We start from the raw sequence: 23,394 nt of genomic DNA on the forward strand, positions 1-23,394 counted from the left end.
TCGGATTAAACTACAGAAACGTAAATTTTTATTCTTCACATTATACAAGATTTCACGATTCATGACAACGCAAACTTAAAAATATTGTAAATCTGATTTTCATCTACCAATAAAGTCACACCAGGTTCGTTTGAAAAATCTTTTTTGGCACAAAGAGAATCCGGAATATAAAAATATTTGAATCAGTAGTTTTTCATGACACTCAAAATTTAAAATTTTTCCTAATGGTGCAACGCTTTTTTATCATTCAACTCATTTGAGTTGAGCAACGGAATAAACCTTTTTTTGAACTATGTATCTTTGGATGGATTTTTTTGATCGATTTGATATCTTCAGAAAAGTTTTAGGTATAAATAAGCACTACACTGAAAAAAATGTACAAGGTAAAAAAATGTTCTTTTTTCATTTCACTTTTTGTCACTGAAATTTCCAGAACGAGCAAGATTAGTTCGGATTAGTGAGCTGACCACGGGGACGCGCTGTCTTGTTTTTGCATGCTCATTTTCCTTTCTTTTGTGTCGCTGTTTGTGTGCTTGGGTGCGTGGTTATTATAGATAGGTGAAGGGATTTTATTAAAAGATCATTATATTACATTATTATATTTAATTGATTATATAACCACACTATATTTTACACTTAACACATTATACAAAACACAAATGAAACTGTAAACTGGAGCGTTTGCTACGGTATGTCCACGCATCCTTCCTCCCCTGTAGATCTGTGAAATGTGATCCGTTCTCAGAATCCTCTCTGCGGTAAACATAACGTAGTAGGGTTGGCCGCTTTAATTTTTGCAATACATTTTCGGGTGTTCTCGGATGTACTGCAACTATTAATAATGACAAGAAAAGTGCTTGGGGCGTAATCTAATCACAAGACTTTCCAGCATGCTTTTATCGGACTGGCTGCGTTTGTGTTAGATTAGATTAGATTAGATTATATTAGATTAGACTAAAATTTCCAGAACGAGCAAAAAATCTTTGACCGAGTTATTCATTTTTTAACCAATACTGATTTTTAAAAAAATATCGAAATATTGGTCTCAACATTTTTTCAACTTCATTTTTCGATGTCCTAATCTTTTCGAAAAAAATATTTTTTTTAATCAAGATTAACATTTCAAAAGGGCCAAACATTCAATATTACGCCCTTTTGAAATGTTAGTCTTGATAAAAAAATGAAAATATTTTTTTCGTAAATATCAGAAAATTTTGCGAATGTTTCATATTTTAACATTAAAAACGGACCTGAGATATCGACATTAGAAAATGGTGGGTTGTTTGGGAGAGACTTAGAAAAAAAACAATTTTCCTGTTTTTAAATCTTCGGTATTGATTCAAAAAATCATAACTCGGTCAAAGTTTTTTTGCCCGTTCTGGAAATTTCTGAAAAGTTGGCATTTGATGTCCCCTATAACATTTTAGAAAATAAAAATAATTAAAAATAGTGTTTTTTATTTTGCAAATCAAGGTTTAGTGACAAAAAGTGAAATAAAAAATCACAAAAAAAATTCATCGTTAATTTTTTTTTCAGTGTGGTCCTTATCCATACCTACAACTTTGCCGAAGACACCAAATCGATCTAAAAATTCTTTCAAATGATACAGATTTTCGAATTTTCATAAATCTTTTTTGTATGGGCAGCTGCCAAATTTGTATGGAATATGGACAAACTAATGATGCAAAATGGCTTTTTTGGGAATACCGAAGGCACCAAAAAAGATTCACCATACAAAAATTAAAATTAAGAAAAAATACCTATTTCATAGATAATTGCTCTCTTGTTAAATCCGTACACTTTGTTGATATGACCTCATGGTAAAACAAAAACGGATAAGGCATTATTTTTTATTTTGGGACTAAAAACAAAGTTTAAAAAAAAAACTATATCGTATTTACAGCTTACAATTTTCATTTTGCTAACAGCGTGCTTTTAACTTCCTGTACGTTTAAAAACATTCACAAAATAAATCGTGAATTACAGAAATCAAATCATTACGTTTTTCATTTTTTTTTTTTGTAAAACGCTCGAAAATTGACGAAATGTCAAGAATTGTTCTGAACAAACAAACAAAGTCGCAAACAAACACAATTTTTGACAGTTTGGCGGTTTGCCTGCATTTGTTTGCAGAAACGACAGCCTGCATACATTTGGCTTTGTTTGCGAGTATGGTAAACTGTAAAAGTGCGAGTTTATTTGTTTGTTGCCATAGTCTAATAGCTCCTTGAGTATTTACACAGAAATATTTGTTAATTCTTATTTAACAGGTTTTCACAACGTCAAACGTCCTTTTGAAATTAAACTGACAGTTAAATAAAAATGTCTCATTATCAATAGCTTTGACCGACTAAAAAAATCACTTATATTTAAAAAGTTGTTATTGTCCCATTAAAATTCAGTACAAATCTGTATTACACGAAAAAATCAGTACAAAAATCCGTATGGTAAGAACAAATCTGTACAGTTGCTAGCCTTAGTCAAACGGAATGTGTCCAAAAAGTTTCAGCCAAATTGAAAAATTAATCATTCGGATGGCCGAAACCTCCGAATATTGCTCAGTTGCAAAAAGCTAAACATTTCACAACGTCGCCAAGCTAAAACAAACAATGCTGAAAAGTTGAACTTTTCGGAATTAGATTGTTAGAAATTTGTCACTGTTGAGCAATTCTCTACCATACCCGGAAATGGATTTTATTTGTATTTTTTGATTTGGCTCAAACTTTGAGGCCCCCACAAAGTTTGAGCCAAATCCCTATGACCAAATAGGCTATTTTGTGTCATTAGTTCACCCATACAAGTCTCCATACAATTTTGGCTGCTGTCCATACAAAAATGGTATGTAAATATTCAAACAGCTGTAACTTTTGAGTGAATTTTCTGATCAATTTGGTGTCTTGGGCAAAGTTGTAGGTATTGTTGAGGACTTTTGAGAAAAAAATAGGTACACGGAAAAAAATTGCAGATTTTTTAATCAACTTTTTTTCACAAAAACTCAATTTCCCAAAATACGTATTTTTTAATTTTCGAGATTTTTCGATATGTTTTAGGGGACAAAAATCCGCAACTTTTGAGCCATAGAGAAACATGGTCAAAAAATCTGCCGCCGAGTTATGATTTTTTGAAAAAATAGTGATTTTTGGAAAAAATCGAAGTTAAATGCAAAAACAAATTTGACATTATTTTTTAATGCAAAATTGAATTTGCGATCGAAAAGTACTCTACAGATTTTTTGATAAAGGGCTCCGTTTTCAAGATATAGCCACCGAAAGTTTGATTTTAGCGAAATATTTGCAGTTTCTCGATTTTTAAAAATAGTGACCATGAGTGACCACCTCTAAAATATTTTTTTCGAAAAGTTCAGAAAATTTGCTATAAAATTGCCTAAGAGACATTTAAGATTGAACCTCGGGTTGCTGAGATAGAGCCACTTTAATAAAAAGAAACACGAAAATTGAAGTTTTCTTAATCTCACCAAAACAACCCACCATTTTCTAATGACGATATCTCAGCAACTAATGGTCCGATTTTCAATGTTAATACATGAAACATTCGTAAAATTTTCCGATCCTTTTAAAAAAAATATTTTTGAAATTTTGAAATCAAGACTAGCATTTTAAATGGGCGTAATATTGAATGTTTGGACGTGCTGTCCCTACTAGACTGTAGCCCCTTTTCGCCTCAGTTGACGGTATCTCAAAATAAGCATGAATTTTGAATCTCAGGAACAGCAAATTGTGATGGGTAATTCCAAGACATTTTTTTATAGAAAATATGTATGTACGAATAAACAATAGCACAACAAACAATAAAAACATAGACACCCCTCACCTTCAATATACGACGAACCTTCCTCGTTGATCAGAATCCGCACCCCGGACTCGTACTTGGTGCCATCCATCGAGCAGTCCAGCAGCTCATCCCGACTGCCGCCACTGCTGCAGACATTCTGCTCAGTCTTTGACCTCTGCAGCGGATTCCCACCACCACCAGCTCCTCCGTCCACTACGTCCTCTCCAATCCCAGAACTTCCCCCGTCCGACGCGGCCCCATTTGAATCGGTGAAAGACTTGAGCCGAATTCTTTGTACTGTCTTTGGGACGTCCTCCGGGTTCTTGATCTTGATCGACCGGTAGTCCGGGTTGGCACCACGGTTGCTACTGCTGATGCTTCCGAAGGGGACATTCCGCCGGATGGTGTCTGAAATCACTTCAACCATGGTGATGGGTCGGGACAGGGCCGTCTCCTCATCGTCATCCCCGTTGGTTCCGGTTCCGGTGGCCAGATGTGCGATCGATGAGTGACGACTGAGATTCGATTGGGACACGGGTCGGTACAGCATGTGGGCACCGTTCGGCATGGCTTGTACCGTAGAGGGAGGTGGCGGAGGTTGCTGCTGTTGATGCTGCTGCTGGTGCGGAACGATCACGATGTCTTCGTCGCTATCCTTGATGACGCGCTTTGAGCCCAAAATGTGCGAGTAGCCGTGGTTCTTGCCGAGGGCTTCGCTTCGCTGCTTGCTCAGCATTTGCCACTTTTCGTCGTCGCAGATCGTGTTCGAGATCGAGATCCGATTGGCGTACACCGGCACGTAGTCCACCGGTGAGTACATCGGGGTCATCGGGCAAAACGGTCCCTTCCGAGCCGACGGCGTGGAACAGTTGACGAGGGTCGTCTGCTGCTGCTGAAGTCTCGGGTGTTGTGGCGTCCCCGAACCCGCACCGTCAAGACCGTCAAGGCCATGACCGCCGCCCAGCTTGGAGCCGTCGATCTTGATCTTGCGGTGCAGGTCGGCGCTGAACGTAGTTAGCTCGTCATGCGCAATGACAAGGTCTACAATGTTGTTGACAAACGTCGATAGGATGCGCTGTACCGTGCTGGGAGATTGCAGGCCACGTAAATGGTGCCCGTTTACGTTGACAATCTCGTCGCCGATCCGCAGGCGGCCGTCCCTGCAAAAAAGAAAGATAGAAACAAGTTTTTATTTTACATTGTATAGGCAAGCAGCTGCAAAATTTAATTGTGTTCTGTTTAGTACGGAACGTCAATAAGTTCTTTGAAAATTGTAACAGCTAACGTCAGTTAAAATTGATGCTTAATTTATAAAATAAATTCCTAACTAAAATCCTATGCTCTAATTTTCTCGATTGTTGAATAAGATAAAAACAACATGACTTCACTTGTTTTGAATATAGATTTATTCAATAAAAAGATTTGTAAAATTTTATTTTCTTAAAAAAGAACAACCAAAGTAAAAAGGTGACGATTTGAAAGCAATCGCCAATAAATATTTTCACATAAGAGCAGTTCTCTACGGAATCGGTCTTTTTTCTTTAATTTTATTTTTTGTATTTTTTAATCCGGCTGAAACTTTTTTGGTGCCTTCGGTATGCCCAAATAAGCCATTTTGCATCATTAGTTTGTCCATATAATTTTCCATACAAATTTGGCAGCTGTCCATACAAAAATGATATGTGAAAATTCAAAAATCTGTATCTTTTGAAGAAATTTTTTGATCGATTTGGTGTCTTCGGCAAAGTTGTAGGTATGGATATGGACTACACTGAAAAAAAATGATACACGGTAAAAAAAAATTTGGTGATTTTTTATTTAACTTTTTGTCACTAAAACTTGATTTGCAAAAAAACACTATTTTTAATTTTTTTTATTTTTTGATATGTTTTAGAGGACATAAAATGCCAACTTTTCAGAAATTTCCAGAATGGGCAAAAAATCTTTGACCGAGTTATGAATTTTTAAATCAATACAGATTTTTTCAAAAAATCGAAATATGGGTCGCAAAAATTTTTCAACTTCATTTTTCGATGTTAAATCGAATTTGCAATCAAAAAGTACTTTAGTGATTTTTTGATAAAGTGCACCGTTTTCAAGTTATAACCATTTTTAGGTAACTTTTTTGAAAATAGTCGCAGTTTTTCATTTTTTTTAAATAGTGCCCATGTTTGCCCACCCTTGAAAAAAATATTTTTGAAAAGCTGAGAAAATTCTCTATATTTTGCTCTATTGAACTTTGTTGATACGACCCATAGTTGCTGAGATATTGCCATGCAAAGGTTAAAAAACAGGAAAATTGATGTTTTCTAAGTCTCACCCAAACAACCCACCATTTTCTAATGTCGATATCTCAGCAACTATAGGTCCGATTTACAATGTTAAAACATGAAACATTCGTAAAATTTTCCGATCTTTTCGAAAAAAATATTTTCAAAAATTTAAAATCAAGACTAACATATCAAACGGGCCAAACATTCAATATTACGCCCATTTGAAATGTTAATCTTGATTTTAAATTTTTGAAAATATTTTTTTCGAAAAGATCGGAAAATTTCACGAATGTTTCATGTTTTAACATTGTAGATCGGACCTATAGTTGCTGAGATATCGACATTAGAAAATGGTGGGTTGTTTGGGTGAGACTTAAAAAACATCAATTTTCCTGTTTTTTAACCTTTGCATGGCAATATCTCAGCAACTATGGGTCGTATCAACATAGTTCAATAAAGCAAAATATAGAGAATTTTCTCAGCTTTTCAAAAATATTTTTTACAAAGGTGGGCAAACATGGGCACTATTTTAAAAAAATGAAAAACTGCGACTATTTTCAAAAAAGTTACATAAAAATGGTTATAACTTGAAAACGGTGCACTTTATCAAAAAATCACTAAAGTACTTTTTGATTGCAAATTCGATTTTACATCGAAAAATGAAGTTGAAAAATTTTTGCGACCAAAATTTCGATTTTTTGAAAAAATCTGTATTGATTTAAAAATTCATAACTCGGTCAAAGATTTTTTGCCCATTCTGGAAATTTCTGAAAAGTTGGCATTTTATGTCCTCTAAAACATATCAAAAAATAAAAAAAATTAAAAATAGTGTTTTTTTGTAAATCAAGTTTTAGTGACAAAAAGTTAAATAAAAAATCACCAAATTTTTTTTTACCGTGTATCATTTTTTTTCAGTGTAGTCCATATCCATACCTACAACTTTGCCGAAGACACCAAATCGATCAAAAAATTTCTTCAAAAGATACAGATTTTTGAATTTTCACACATCATATTTGTATGGACAGCTGCCAAATTTGTATGGAAAATTATATGGACAAACTAATGATGCAAAATGGCTTCTTTGGGCATACCGAAGGCACCAAAAAAGTTTCAGCCGGATTAAAAAATACAAAAAAAATCGAATGACCGAAATCTCAGAGAATTGCTCATAATTTAAATTTGATCAGGCCATATCAAATGTCAGTTGTAATTTCTAAATTTAAATATATTTTTCCGAAGAATTCACAAAGTTACAAAGTTTAAAGAGTGACGAGCGGAATTCCATGAGTTATTTTTTATTTCGTAATATTTGGCCACTTTTGAACCAAAAATAAAAAAAAAAATTACGGAATCACAATAACAAACATTCAGTACTGATTTTTTATTTATAATTATGTTCAAATCATTTGAAGAGTTGTTAAACAGTTGAATTATTTATTTGCCATGATTATTTATTTTTTTCAGAAAAATAGGTATACGGAAAAAATACCGATTTTTTTTAAATTTAACTTAGGCCCTATTCAAAATCTGCCCCATAATCCGGGGGCAAAATACGTTTTGTTGTTATAAAACATCATGAATTAAATGAAAATAGAAATCTTATCAGTAATATATGGGCTAATTCCAACATATTTAGATTTTTTTTAAATTCCGATGTTGTATCGTAAAACCTTTTTTGTTTGGAAAAAATCTGAAATATTGCCAATTTCTTTTTAAAAATTTGCAATCAACAAGTACTTCATTCGCTTGTTTATAAAGTGCACCGTTTTCAAGTCATATACTTTTTATTGAAACTTTTAGATCAATGTTAAGTTTTTTGTACATAAATAAGTTAAGTTTTTTGTAACATAAATAAGCAAAAGCACCTTGCCAAACAAAATTTCGCAGAGCTGAAATTATTTTTAGAAACATAAATTTCTTTTTTTAACATTCAAAATTGAACAAAATTAATAAATCACGCTTGAGTTCAAATGCTGGGAGTTATTAGATGGCTCTGAGAAAAAATATCTACATTTTATTAACTTTAAAAGGCTGCATCTAAACATTCATCAGTCCGATAAAAAAGTAAAAAATAATTACAGAAATTGCTTTAAGCTTTTTAAAAATACTTTTGCAGGAGTACTTTTTCTTCATGAAGCAGTTTTTAAATAAAAAAAATAACATTATTTTTTAAAAAACAAAACACCATTAATGGCCTATGACTTGAAAACGGTGCACTTTATCGAAAATTGTGGATAGTCAATACCCCTAAACATCAAAAAAGTTCAAAGATTAAATTTTTTGAATTCAACTTTTAAAGCTAATAGTGAAATAAAAAATTGGGACATTTTTCCGTGTACCTTTAATTCTGGAATTTAAAAAAAAATACAACATTTGAAATCTAATGGCAATTTTCAAATTTCAAAAAAAAATACCTAATTTATTTCTTCACAAAATTAACAAATATACTTTTTTCTAGTTCACCCCACTTAAAGCTAAATAAAACTTGCAGTGTTGTAAATGAGTGATAGAAAAATATATCATTTGATGATTTCAAAACAGTATAGGAGTATTGCGACCGTCACTGTAGCTTGTGAGTTTTTTTACTTTTATCAAGAGCAAGAGCATTCTCTTACTTTTACTCCTTCTTTTTTCCTCGCTCACGCACACTCGCCGAAGATTCTTTTGTTTTATTAAAAAAAAAAACCGCAATGAAAGAACGCGAGAGGGAGATTGCGAACCGACCGCGCATTACGTCCCGTTAAATTGCGTTGGCAAATTATGTTTTCTGACGGCTTTTGTGACTTCGCTCTGGTGATGGGGCTGATTGAGAATGCGGAGATGAGAGAGCCACACGTGATTGTATTGTGTAAGCACGAGATAGAGACTGGCAATCCTTGGTGCTGAGAATCTCGAGACGGAAAGAAGGGCAGTAAAAGTTGGGAGATCAGATTTCGAGCATGATAATTGTAGTCGCTGAGAACTAAAAGTTTGATATTTTTACAACAGTAAAATTTATTGAACTGAAAAATATATCCAAATTAGTATACTCATGTTTGAAGGAGATAAATATCCTTTGACTCCCGTATTCAGAAGGAAATATGTATTTTATGATAAACTGATTGTTCGGGCCGGGGCTCGAACTTGTGCCGGACGTTGGAGGTTTTGCTTCCCACCTTCGTTGGTGGCACCTGAAGACCTCGGAGACAGGTAACACCTCACTACCGTACACTATAGGCACTCGCACTTCGCACTTTCCACCGTGAAAGTGTCGATGTTGCTTCACGATCACCTCAACGATCACACTCAGTCCGCTGGACTTGCTTCAGCGGCACTAGAGAACAGATCACTACCGATCACGACGAATCTTCACGATTTGGGTTCAAATTGTCGAACGATTTCGGATTAGAATTAAACTCGATTTTGTTAGTACTGCACGACTTGTATTGGACTTTGGACTTCGGTTGATACAAAGAGCGCGACGTTTGTGCTTGCAAAGTGTATTTCGTACTGCTTGTGGTCTTGTATCGATCTTCTGTCTAGGCTACTTTTTCCAATTCTGCTTCACACGGTAGAGATACAGATTCTCTCAACTGAGAGATATCAGCGAGGATGATGATACCGTGTGGTAGAGCAACTTCAGTATTTTGCATGCAGTTATTTTTTGTGTGTTTAGTTCATAACATTCAAATAACTAACCCTAAATGTGAGTGTGTGTGTGTGTGTGTGTCTTCGAATGCATTCTGTGTAAATTGTGTACTAAAACTAATTCGAACTATTTACATCTGTACAACACCTTCATGGTCAGTTCAGATCTGACCATTCCGGCCACCTTGAAATAGCCGTGGCTGTTTCAAAACTCTCTTCTCCTCTCTCCTTATCTTCGGCAACGTTCGGGAAGACTTCGTGTCGCCATGACACGATCCATTGATGACATTCATTCCGGACGTGAGTGGTTCATTAATGACGTCTCGACCTTCTTGAATCACGTGGCATCATCTGAAACAACAAAGACCCGGTAGACCGAACGTTTGGGTTAGAGCAGTGTTTCTCAACCGGTGAGGAATTCCCCCCTGGGGGGGAATTTGGCCATTCTAGGGGGGGAATGAGGGTGCAATAGAAATTCAATGTCATAAATCATTATCTGACACATTCTTTGCAATTCAGTTTCAATTTCTTCGATTAGTAAGAACATTATTTGTTTTTTTTTCAAAACAATATTTTTTTAAAAGTGTTAATTTCTGTGAATTTTTACATTTATTGAAACAATCGAGATTATTGAATTTAATTCCTTCAAATAAACAAAATAAAATCACAAATTTTGTGAGTGTTGAATATGAATGAATTTAAAAATCTCCAAATGAAATTTGCATTCTAATAAAAATCACAGTAAATCACACAGCGAACTTCTAGAAAAGGTCAAACTGATGGGATCGAGGATGGGATTCTGTGTTCTGCCGCAGATAATTATTAATTTTATTTGATAATTGTTTTTGTTTATTGTAATCTAAACGAAAAGAAGCAGTAAGTTTTTTTATATTTTAAAAGAACTTTTTCAAATACCTACTTTAGTTTATTTTGAAATTTATACTTTAATTTGTTATAAACATTGTAATCTTTTTGTTAACCTCAAAAAATTGTAATTATATTTGTGCATTGATACCAATAAATATAAAATAAGAAGGGGAGAGGGGGGGAATGAAGTTCTTGAAAATCAGTCAAGGGAGGAATGGATCGCAAAAGGTTGAGAAACACTGGGTTAGAGTGAATGGAACGGTGCTCACCAGTTCGCATTCCTTATGCGCATCGAGCAGTTTCGGAGTGCTCTACCGGTCTTTGGAGTGTCTGCAGCTCTTGGTGGTGGTTGACTTGACTCGCGTGCATCATCTGGAACAGCAAAAGACCCGGTAGAACGGACGGGTGGAGATGGAGCGAATGGAACGGTACTCACCTGTTCACATTCCAATTTCGCATTGAGCATGTTTCGGACAGCTCGACCGATCTTTGAAGATGCTGCAAATTCGGCTTTCTGCAAGCCTTCTCCTGCGGTTGATACTTCTCCTTTGTAGACGTGCTGCTTGTAGAACTTCTTCTGCCTTGGCACCGGACAGCTTTCAGCTTCGGCCAACTTGCGGAGGTGTGGTTGATTGAAGAACGTGAGCGAATTTGACGGAACGGCCCCTTCATGTGCGCTTTGGCGATTTGTCGGTCAGCTGCATTTCGGTCTGCCGTTCGATCATCTCGTTTCCTGTACCGTTGACGGCTGGAGATGTTTGACCGAAGCACGATCGTAGATCTGCTTGCATGAACGAGCTGGCTAGCGGGTATCCGAAACAACAGTGGGGCTTGGTATTGTTGTCCTTACGCATGTGGCTGAGGCGAGCTTTCTTGGCGGGTTTCGTAGATGGGACTTCTTTACGGCGGCTTGCGTGGGTAGAGACGCGATGCGCGGCACTCTCGCGGGAGTTGCCGTGGGTGACTTGCGGATTTTTCGACCGAGGAAGAAATGCGACGTATCTTCCGTTGTGAGTTTGAGTAGGAGTGGAGGAATTTTGTTTGGTAAGATGGCTTGCATTTGGTTCGGCAGCTTCGAGCTTCAAAATGGGTTGAGGAGCTACTAGTAAAGCTCGAGCGGTGGTGGAGAAGCAGCACAACGTGGACGCTCCGTCGGACTTGGTGGGAATCTTGCCAGTTACTGTCCATCCGAAATGAGTTTCGATAAGTAACGGAAGTCCGTCACCGATTGGCTTGCGTTGTCCGGTGTGAAGTTCATGGTAGAATTCACCACCAATCAGGATGTCGATCGCTCCTGGCCTGTGGAAGTGAGGATCGGCTAGTCGGACATCGGGCATGTTCCAATGAGTGATGTCTACTGCGCTTCTTGGGAGATTGACCATGGGCGGTTTCATGATCAAGAAATCGAGGGTGGTGGAGAATTGGCTTGTTAGCGACTTGACTGTGGTGGTGATTTGTTGGTCGATCTTCTTGGCAGATTCTCCTAGTCCAGCTACGGCGACATCCACGTTCTTTCTGCGAACATTGAGCAAGTCCGCCAGGTTGTTCGAGACGAAGTTTGACATCGATGCCGAATCTAGAAGCGCTCTGACTAGGAGTTCTCTCCCGTGGTTATCGGTGATTAGAAGGTTTACTGTTTCCAAAAGAACCGTATCTTGCTTCGCTACGATTGGAAGGCTAGTTTCAGAGGAATTTGCTAATCCAAAGGTTCCAATGGTTGTAGGCGGGTTGTGTTGAGGAGCTGTGGAATTGGAAGCCACAGCTGCGTCTTGAGTGTGGTCCGGTGCACCTGGGTCGTGCAGCAGCGTGTGGTGCTTCGCTTGGCATATTCTGCAGGAGAACTTCGATCTGCAGGCACGCGCTTGGTGATTTTGGCGGAAGCAATTCTAGCACAGGCTTCGTTGGGTGACCAGCTCGCGACGCTGGATCACTGCAAGCTTAGTAAATGCTGGACATTCGTATAACAGGTGCTGCTTCGAGCATGACGGACACTGCGGTGTGTACGTCCTTGTTTCCGATGTGGCTGCGTTCGCGATGAACTTAACTGATTGGGATTTCTTCTGACTAGCGCCGGCCACCTTGACATTGCCGGTTTGACGGTGCTGCAAGTCACTTGCGAAGGACTTCAGCATGCGAACGTGGTTGTTCAGGAACTCTATCAACTCCTCGTAGGTCACCACCTCCTTCTTGCTCGAGTCCTGTTCCCAAGCACGTAGGGTAGCGTAATCCAGTTTGTCGCTGAGAATAAATACGAGCGGTGTATCCCACTGGTTGATCGGCTCTCCAAGCTTCTCCAGGGCTTTGACATGTCGCTGGAAGTCGTCAACCAACGTGTTCAAATCTTGTGCTGATTCACCTTCCATTGATGGCAACTCGTACAGTCTTCGGAATAGGGTTTTTCTCAGCGAGCGTTTGTTGTCGTACTTCTTTAAGAGTTCCTCCCAGGTCGGCGCGTACTTATCTGCTTGAATCTCAACAGTCTCGAATTGTTTTCTGGCGGGATCCTCTAACGATTGTAGCAGGTATTGTAGCTTGTTGACTACGGGGATATCCTCGTTGATGTGAATCATGGAAACAAAGTTGTCTCGGAATGAAATCCATCTTGATTCGTCTCCATTGAACTTGGGTAGATCAATCTTGGGCAGCCTGTGATGGAATGTTGACGGTCCTTGTGAATGAGTAAAGCTGGAGTTCAACGAAGTATCCGCATGCGCTGTGTGGTGATCCGCCTTGGAGAGCAGGAAACCTTTGGCTTCACAAAAAGCATCCTCGAATTCGCACCGAACCGCTAGATGTGCTTTGAAGGGTTCCGGTTTGTCCAGCTGCTCGATTTCCGACTGCACGGAAAGGAATTCCTTGTAGGTCCTGTTCAACGTCTCTAGTCGCACCGGTATTTGGATAACATGCTTTTCGTGATCGTATGCAGCCACAAATTTCTCAACCAACTCTCGTGTAGCCACAAGTCGCTCTCGCTTCTGCAGCAGATCAGCCAGCTTTTTATCCGCCTTGGTTGTCATCTCAACACTCCACTCTACTCACTCACCAAACGAAACGAAACGCGAAACGATTGCGGCGGAATACCACTTACCGTCGCGCGTGCGTGGTACTCTACGCGTACGCGAACGAAAACGACCGAAAGGGACACAAATCGAAACGTGTTTCCAGCTGTGGTGTGCCCTTTTCGCGATCCGCGAATCCGCTAAACGCCACCACGCAAACGCAAAGTCTCGAGTTTCCTCCCAGAGACAGATTTTTGTTGAAATTAAATCCAACCGCCAAAACTTGGCGTGCCCACTTTTGTTTGCGTCACTGTAAGTGCATTCGTTGAGTACTTGCCCACTTTTGCTTTGCTTGCCCACTTTTCGCTCTCTGTGCCTCACTCAGTGAATCAAGAACACAGCGCGTAGAATTTGAGCTGCGTTTGTCGCTAATTCGTAGAATTGCTGCTCTTTTGCCTTATGCTTTCAATTTGCCAAACATGCGATTTTGTCATGCAATTCGTCCACCATTTGCAACCAGCCAAATTAGTGCAAATATGGGAACCCGTCAACGGTAGTAGTACTAGATCGAGTGCCTCACCTTTTGTGGTCAAGTTCCATTGACCACTTACCAACACCGCTACAGCGCTATCCGTCCGCACTACAGGTCCCAGGTTCGACGTCGTCCTCCGATCCGGCTCGAAGGACCAAATGTTCGGGCCGGGGCTCGAACTTGTGCCGGACGTTGGAGGTTTTGCTTCCCACCTTCGTTGGTGGCACCTGAAGACCTCGGAGACAGGTAACACCTCACTACCGTACACTATAGGCACTCGCACTTCGCACTTTCCACCGTGAAAGTGTCGATGTTGCTTCACGATCACCTCAACGATCACACTCAGTCCGCTGGACTTGCTTCAGCGGCACTAGAGAACAGATCACTACCGATCACGACGAATCTTCACGATTTGGGTTCAAATTGTCGAACGATTTCGGATTAGAATTAAACTCGATTTTGTTAGTACTGCACGACTTGTATTGGACTTTGGACTTCGGTTGATACAAAGAGCGCGACGTTTGTGCTTGCAAAGTGTATTTCGTACTGCTTGTGGTCTTGTATCGATCTTCTGTCTAGGCTACTTTTTCCAATTCTGCTTCACACGGTAGAGATACAGATTCTCTCAACTGAGAGATATCAGCGAGGATGATGATACCGTGTGGTAGAGCAACTTCAGTATTTTGCATGCAGTTATTTTTTGTGTGTTTAGTTCATAACATTCAAATAACTAACCCTAAATGTGAGTGTGTGTGTGTGTGTGTGTGTCTTCGAATGCATTCTGTGTAAATTGTGTACTAAAACTAATTCGAACTATTTACATCTGTACAACACCTTCATGGTCAGTTCAGATCTGACCACTGATTATTTTTCGAAATTATACATAATTTCGTAAAAAATATATATTTTGAAGAATGCTGTTGAAAAGAAAATTCCATTAGAAAGTATTGATTCTCTAAAAAGTTATTGTAAAAATAAAACATACTTCAAATTTCTCGAGAAATTAAGAATTCAACTCTCGATTTAAAGTTTTCTGTTAGTTTACTGGTTATAATGATCATGCTGAAATGAGAAACTCACCTGTACGCGATCCCCTCCGGATCGATCTCCGTCACCAGGAAGCGCGTTTCGCAGCAGTCACCCTCGTCCATGGTGACCGTCTGCGGCGTCAGGTCGATACCAATCACCTCATCGTGGTGACACTTTTCTAGCTTGATCTGCCGAAACCGGCGCCGTATCGAGCTGCCCGCGCTTCCATTCCCACTTCCACCAGCCGGTCCACAGTCCAGGTTCTGCATCGAGCAGACCGAGCTGGACGAGGACATCCGGCGCCGACTGCCGAACATGTACGACTGGTCCTTGCTCCGGATGGCGTCCGCGTACGAATCTACGGCGGCGTGGTGGACGGACAGGTTATTGGTGGTGTTTGGTGGGATGGAGGAGGTTCCTTCCGGGTCGAGTTTGTCTTCGGCGTGGCGGCCATCGCTGTCGTAGCCGGACTCGTTGCTGCTGAGACAGCTGCTCAGTCTTTGGTAGTTGCTGACGAAGCTGTGCGAATCGTCGGTGAGGGTTTTGATCGAGTTGTTGCGGGACATTCCGCCGATGTCACTGACCGTGAAGGATTTGGACTCGGTGGCGGACAGGAACACGTCCCCGTTGTCGGAGATGTTGAGCTGGGAGTCGGTGATTGAGATGTTGTCCAGGTCGGATCGCAAACTGATCACCGATCCTCGGTTGCCGGAGCGCAGGAGATTCTCCTTGATTCGGTTGTAGTTGATGACCGATCCGCCGTTTTCTTCCGGAAGGACGGACAGCTTGGACCGGAGAAAAGCGTACGGAAAGTGGTTCTTCTTGGATAATTGTTCCTGGGTTGCTACTCGAGCAATGTCGTCACAACTGGACGACTTCGTAGCTTGAGATTGCTTCTGGGAAGACTGCTCCATGTTCAAATTTGTACTACTAGCCGCATTCTTGTGGATTCCATTCGCAAGATTGATTCCCTCCGTCGGATCGTCACACTTGATGTAAGAACACGAGTTCAACTGGCTCGTCGAGCTGCTCCTGTACAGAGTCTGGTGATTCGAGTCCATCTTGCTCTTGTGCATGAACCCAAGCTGCGATGGCACGGGCTGTTCCTGCTTGGCCGGTTGACTTTGCTGACTCTGGGCAGGATTCTTCTGGAGCTGGTTCGACTTGTGGTTCAGCATCCCAGTCGAGCCCATGCGATAGAAGAAGTTCTTGAACGTCCCCGAACTCCGCTCACTGTTTAGCTTGACCAGCGGATCCGAACTTTGGTAAGCCTTCAGCGGGATGGTTTTGCTCTTTTTGATTGTGTCCGAGTTGAAGATTGGTACGCAGCCGGTGGTGCCGCCGTTCGGGGATGACGGAGTCGTGGGGGTTGTTGATGTTGGCGAAGGAAGTTTCTGGGCGTCACTACCGCGGCGTAGCAGGTCGAATTTTTTGCCCATCTTACGACCCCATGTAAACACTGGAAGAAGAATGAGAGAAGAAAAAATAGAGTCATTAGAAATGGGATGTTGGATTAAAAATCGTAATTAGCATGTATCAAGAAAATATCAGTCTCCCCTACTCGTGGTTTGATTTTCAGACCAAACCAATACATACTCATAAAGCCAGGTCAAAAAAGAAATCATAAATCTTCCCACTATAAATCGGGACACACAACTGGCACGAGCCCTCCGCTACAAGGAACACCTGTGCCAATAGGCTAACGCACCGTTTAACAGGGACCATTTGAGCTTTATCGTGGTCGTTGTTACCGTCGTTCAATTATCAACCATTATAATAATTGTTATGACTATTCTGAATACCGCAAGCAATCCATCACCGCTCTGCTCAATGTTCACTGTTCCCGATTGTGTCCCGATTCGTCCCTTCCTTTTCATCTTAACCAGCAACAGTAGCGCAATATATCTCCTTTATCATGTGGCTTTTCAACGTTTATTATCAAAGAAACTGGCGGCCAACAGTACGGACTAAGGTGGAATTGCGCCATACCCGACAACAACATAAACCATAATTATCATTAACACGAATCGATTAAACGTTCAGATAGATCTCCATCTCTGCATGGTGGTGGTGCAGCATCCCCAGCACTGCATGTAATTTGTAAGAAACGATTACTGTTTATTATTTGTATGAACCGCCAGGCCATTGCTGGGTTTTGCACGTGCAACCTGCTGCGCTGCCTGATGCTCCAACAAAGGGCAAGAAGCCAGCGTTCAGACTGACTGACTGGCTAGTGGTCCAGAAGGAGACCACGAACGGGAAAGACAGGCCGGACCAGTTCATCCGTGCACTACTTGCGGTTTTGCGCGTTCGGCGAACTGTATAGAAATGCAATTAGAAGTGCATCATGGTCTTTGGGAGGTTGATGGGTGGTCAAAGTTGCTAAATCTCAATTGGGTACTAAAATGAAGCATAGATTGCTGATATTATTGTTTACAGCGATAAAGCTTATTTTTCTGAGTACAATGACCCTTTGTACGACCACAAAGAGTTTAAAATGGATTTTTTAATTCAATTTTGAAAAATTAACCTCGCGTTCCTTCTTGACAGAAAAGCTCCTACTTGACAGCTCGTTCCAAGGGGACCATAGTTAATCCATCGAAAAAATGTTGTCATGTCAATTTTTTTTGCATTAAAATGAAAAAAAGTGATCAGTTATGGTTTTTAATCGTGTTTGTTACCGTTGTACATAAAAATTGACATAGGGATTTAGTACCCAATTAATGATTGGAGTAAAGAATTTCGTGACAAAGAAAAACAAGTTTTCTACCGGTCACGTATAGGTAAAACTCAAGGGTATATTAAAATGTGGTCTTGTTTTGCCATTTTTTCCATAAAATACGCTTACTATAAAATGTCCTTGGTAGCCCCGTACGGTTAAATATCCAAAATAAATACTAAGTTAGCAAGAGTTTTCATGATAAACTTCTCATAGTTCGTAACTCTCTTAAATTTAGTTCATAACTCTTTTAAATTAACTTCTTTAAACTAACTAAAAGCTCAAAAAGACCCTTTCACTCGCGAGCAAAAATTGAACGCAATGCAAAACTGCTCTGATGAATTCCCACCGTTTATCACTTCCACACCAATCACAACTGAATACTCCCTCTTTTGCTCTCCCTCTCACTCTAATCGGGTAGTACAGCGAATGGTTCTTCTTGGATAATTGTTCCTGGGTTGCTACTCGAGCAATGTCGTCACAACTGGACGACTTCGTAGCTTGCGATTGCTTCTGGGAAGACTGCTCCATGTTCAAATTTGTACTACTAGCCGCATTCTTGTGGATTCCATTCGCAAGATTCGGGTAGTACAGCGAATGGTTTAGAGAGACCGATTGTGCTATGTCGCTCATAGCTGACTCAAAACAGTATAATATATTATGATATATTATGATCTTCTTTGTTTTGATCTTTCATTGAACTGCTTACAATCAATGTTAGCCAAAATATGAGCGACGCATTTGACATCAATTTCCACTAATCCAAATTCAAATCAAAGGAAAACTGGGGTAGTGCAGGCAAAGTGAGCGCCACGCTGGTATTTTGTTAGATTTTCTCCTCAAATATTTAATCGGCGATAAATGAGTGATTTCTGATTATTGAACCTTAAATCAGGAACCTTGATGGCAAGTATAAAATTAGAAGTACTTATAAAATATCGCAAAATAAAGATTAATTAGATAAATTTCCACAAAATATTGCAGTTTGAAAAAATAAATGTTAACAAAATTTAATGTTTTTTATTAGAGTACCATCCCGTTTTTGGCTACACGACGTGATTTTTATGTTGCCATAACAATCATTTTGAGCAACTTTTGTTCTACGAAAAACTTCACTTCTCTTGTTTTATGTTTTTCTTGTTTTATTTTTGGTATTTTAATTTTCATTCATTGGTTGTAGTGGGTTAAAGTTTATGTCGCCCCCCTCCCCCCCCCCCAAAATTGGTTTGAAAAATCAGAGGTCAAAAAAAAAAAAAATTTCCAAAGAACTTCAAAATTTCTATGAAAATAGAAGTCAAATCAACTGAAAACAATCTAAAATTCATTTTTCTGCATTGATAATCATATTTAGCATGTTTGGGCTTGTTTAAAAATGTTTTGAATTTTTATGAAACTCCAATGTACAGCACCGCAAAAATTTTATTTTTCGCAGAAAATAAAATCTTCCTCAATACTTAGATAATTTGAAAACTAATGATTGCAAAACAACTGGGCAGATGTAAAATGCATTTTTAAACACTTTTTTCATTCAAATGTCAATACCGTGGCTTGTAATTTCAATTTTTATATTTTTTTATTTTTTTTGCCCCCCTCCCCCCTCGACTTTGGCCAGAGTCGAGGGACATAAACATAAAAAATATTTGCAACGGCCTAATCAAATATACACAAAAATGTTTTTTTTTATATTCAAATTTGGTATCAAACGACGTTATATTGAATTACACAAGTATTAGATTTTCTAGTTTAAATACTGATTGTTCTTTGCCAAATACCGTTTTAAGTTTTAAAGTTTTTTTTCTAAAATATTTTTCTTGGAACTCGTGACATCCTCATTTGAAAATGTCTAATTTTCAAGGGAAAAGTGTATAGAACCACCCTAACAAAATTCGAAAATTATCCCATTATATGTTTTTCCATGTAATTTTGCGCGTTGAATCAGAATCTGCCCTCAGAATTGAGCCAAAGCTTTAAAAAAGCAGAAATTTGTATGACCCAATCAGACCCCCCAGACCCAATGTCACCCTTGATGACAGAACATGAAAAAAACAATAAAATACTCAGAGCAATGCTTTCAAAGGCTTTCAATAATGAGCAAATTAATAAAAAATAATTATTGTATTTAAAATTGGATGAAACATTGTGTGTAATAAGTAATTTTTAGGCTAAGTCTAAAAAATACCCATTATTTAATTGTATTTTTTACACAATATTAGGCTAGTACAAATTTTATTTAAAGTTTTTGTCTTCCCCCCTTCAAAGTTGGCCTGAAAAATCAGGAGGCAAAAATTTTTTTTTTTCAAATAACTTCAATATTTCAATAAAAAAATAAGTGCAATCAGTTGACATCAATTTAAAAGGCATTTTCCTGCGTTTAGAATCATTTTTAGCATGTTTGGGTTGATTTAAAAATCTTTTGAATTTTTGAAAATTTCGATGTTTATTTTCGAAAAAAGTTTTTTTTCCGCTCAAATTTTTATTTTCGTCAAATTTTACATTTTTTTAAAGCTAATGATTGCAAAACAAATGAATAAGTGTAAAATGCATTTTAAAACACTTTTTCTATGCAAATGTAGAAACGATGGCTTGTGATTTCAATATTCAATATATCTTTTTAGTTTTTTTGGAAAATTAATTTCCTAAAACTTTGTCGAAGGGTGCAAGAAGATTCGATTTGATCCTGATAATTATCTGCAATGCGATGAAAAGAAATCGGCTAATATACTTGAAAGTATATAAGGGGTATACAGTAAGTATATAAGAAAATACAAAAAAAAAATCATCAAAAATCAGGATCAACTCAAATCGTTTTGCACTCTTCGGCTTGTTGAATTTTTGGTCATCTAAACCCAAACATAAAAATTTGAATATTTTTCAAATTTCTTGATGTTGATCAGATTCGTTTTGGATTAAGCAATTTTAGGAAATCTTTCCAACTGTCCATCAAATCCTACAAGAACGAATCGACTTTGAGTGAAATCCACATCCACCTCTTGCAACCAAAACCACATTCTCCGACCACAACCGACCAGCTGGCCGAGCAGTTGGTCTTCATTGTTCCGCTGGTGCTACTATACCTGGGCTTCGCAAGCTATTGAACTTCTGGTTCGTGCGGACTCCAAGCTCGAAAACGATGTTTTGTCTGCAGTTCTGTAAATGGCTGCGGTTTAGGATAGAGTCCTTGGACTACACGTAGGTTGCAGGTTGATCCTTGTATAATGGTGAAAATTTCAAGGAGAAAGAAAGGGTAATGTACCTATTTTCAACCAATCAGTAAATATTTTTCAACTGTTAGAAGGGTTTCCAGTGTATTTTTTTTTAAACTAACTTGGAAGTCGCAAAAACAAAACTCTATAATCCGAAAATAGGTAGGCAATCCAAAAGTTTCGCATTCTGAGATGAAACCAGCGTCCAAATATCTCGGACGCGCTTAGAGTTTATCGCTCAACTGGTTGGCAAAATATCTATTCCCGAGAACGCTTTGTTGCTGGAAACAGTCAGTGATCAATGGCTCCAAGTTGCAGATTAATCCAAGTTACGCAACATTGATTTGCGGCGTTCTTCGCGCCGGGGAAGGACATCATGTTGGACAAGTGTTTCGTAACGATATGGACAAAAACCGCTCATGCACCATGCACGACTCTCTATAGCGCCAAATTTGATTCACGAGACATGATTTCCAGTTGCGGTAAGTGCAAGTGATGTGATCAAATGGTTGTTTTTGCTTGGTAGAGCAATTCTTGGAGTTGTGACGACTATTCATAAACGATAGTTGTGTTTTTTTGTGTCCAAGAGAGAATTTGCCTGAGTTGATCAAACGAGTTTTCAACTGTAAAATGATCGATTTATTATTACATTAAATATTAAATATTTCAACAAATTTCAACATAAAAGTTAAAAACCAAACACAGACATGGCCATCCAAGGGTTAACCCCAACCAATATTACATCGCACGTTTTTTGCCTGTTTCCAAATTAAACCATCATTGACTACAATGTTGCACAACCATTTTATCAATGGGGCTGCCGCCCTTTTTTTCGTGAATGCCCACGGAAACTGCAAATCAATGGGTTATGATAAAGAACGAAATGCCGCCTGCAGCAGGTCCTCGAAGTTTGCATTTTAAATGACAGGTTTTTTTTTCACTTTGATTTTTATTCCACGTGAGTACACTTTTGTGCATATATTTAGCACAGAATTGAAACTCGCCGAGTGCATCGGACTTATAAATTATACTTGTTATAGCACACACACACACTCCTTATTCCTGTGTGACAGTGCACTTTTCTGAACTGCAGCTTCAAGACCACGGGCCGCATAGAGTGAAATTTATGGCTAACCGGGTGCGTAGGAGAGCCTGGTCCAGTTTGGTTCCAATTCGAAGAGAATATATGAGTCTGGGGCTGACCAAATTAGGTCAAGGCGAATAGTGCTGTTTGATTGCGTTGCCAATGGGGGACCCGGTCACTAATGAGACTGGAGTTGTGTAAACATGATCGTTTTTTTTTAAATACAGAAAAATCAACTTGTTACCTTATTTGAGTTTGAAGAAGTGAATGATTTAGGAGCAATTCTCTACGAAATAGGTCATTTTTTAATTTTAATTTTTGTTTTTTTTTAATCCGGCTGAAACTTTTTTGGTGCCTTTGGTATGTCCAAAACAGCCATTTTGCATCATTGGTTTGTCCATATAATTTTATATACAAATTTGGCAGCTGTCCATACAAAAATGTTGTATGATAATTCAAAAATCTGTACACGGAGAAAAAAGAGTTCCCAAAATCGTGAACAAGCATTCATGAAAATGGGAACCTCGAACAAAGTGTTCAAATCCCATGGTACGATTTTGAAAAACGTACCATGAAATTTGAACACTTTGTTCGTGGTTCTCATTTTCATGAACGCTTGTTCACGATTTTGGGAACTCTTTTTTCTCCGTGTATCTTTTGAAGGAATTTTTTGATTGATTTGGTGTCTTCGGCAAAGTTGTAGGTATGAATACACTGAATAAAATAATACACGGTAAAAAAATTGGTGATTTTTAAATTCACTTTTTGTCACTAAAACTTGATTTGCAAAAAACACAATTTTATTTTTTTTTGTTTTTTGATATGTTTCAAGGGACATTAAATGCCAACTTTTCAGAAATTTCAAGGTTGTGCAAAAACTCTTTGACCGAGTTATGAATTTTTGAAACAATACTGTTTTTTTTAAATCGAAATATTGTTCGCCATTTTTTTTCTACTTCATTTTTCATTTCAAATAAATTTGCAATCAAAAAGTACTTTAGTGAAATTTTGATAAAGTGCATCGTTTTCAAGTTAAAGCCATTTTTAGGTCACCTTTTTGAAAATAGTCGCAGTTTTTCATTTTTTTTAATTAGTGCACAAGTTTGCCCACTTTTGAAAACATATTTTTGAAAGGCAGAGCAAATTCTTTACATTTTGCTTTTTTGAGCTTTGTTGATACGACCCTTAGTTGCTGAGATATTGCCATGCAAAGGTTTTAAAAACAGGAAAATTGATGTTTTATAAGTCTCACCCAAACATCCCACCATT

The 23,394-nt window shown here is 38.4% G+C and overlaps 1 protein-coding gene across 5 annotated transcripts in view; it reads right to left on the minus strand.

The window, feature by feature from the left end:
- The window catches only part of LOC120424751 (uncharacterized), a 422,527-nt gene that overhangs the window by 5,207 nt on the left and 393,926 nt on the right, over positions 1 to 23,394 (minus strand). For 4 of the 5 annotated variants that reach the window (XM_052708252.1, XM_052708253.1, XM_039588944.2 and 1 more), the window contains 2 exons: positions 15,171 to 16,578; positions 3,832 to 4,952 (listed from right to left, as the gene is read on the minus strand). In XM_052708252.1, the coding sequence (XP_052564212.1) occupies positions 3,832 to 4,952; positions 15,171 to 16,578 (2,529 nt within the window). The remainder of the gene's footprint in view (positions 1 to 3,831; positions 4,953 to 15,170; positions 16,579 to 23,394) is intronic. The other variant, XM_039588943.2, reaches the window with a different exon arrangement.

The sequence above is a fragment of the Culex pipiens genome, chromosome 2 (assembly GCF_016801865.2).
Source record: "Culex pipiens pallens isolate TS chromosome 2, TS_CPP_V2, whole genome shotgun sequence".
NCBI lineage: Eukaryota > Metazoa > Arthropoda > Insecta > Diptera > Culicidae > Culex > Culex pipiens.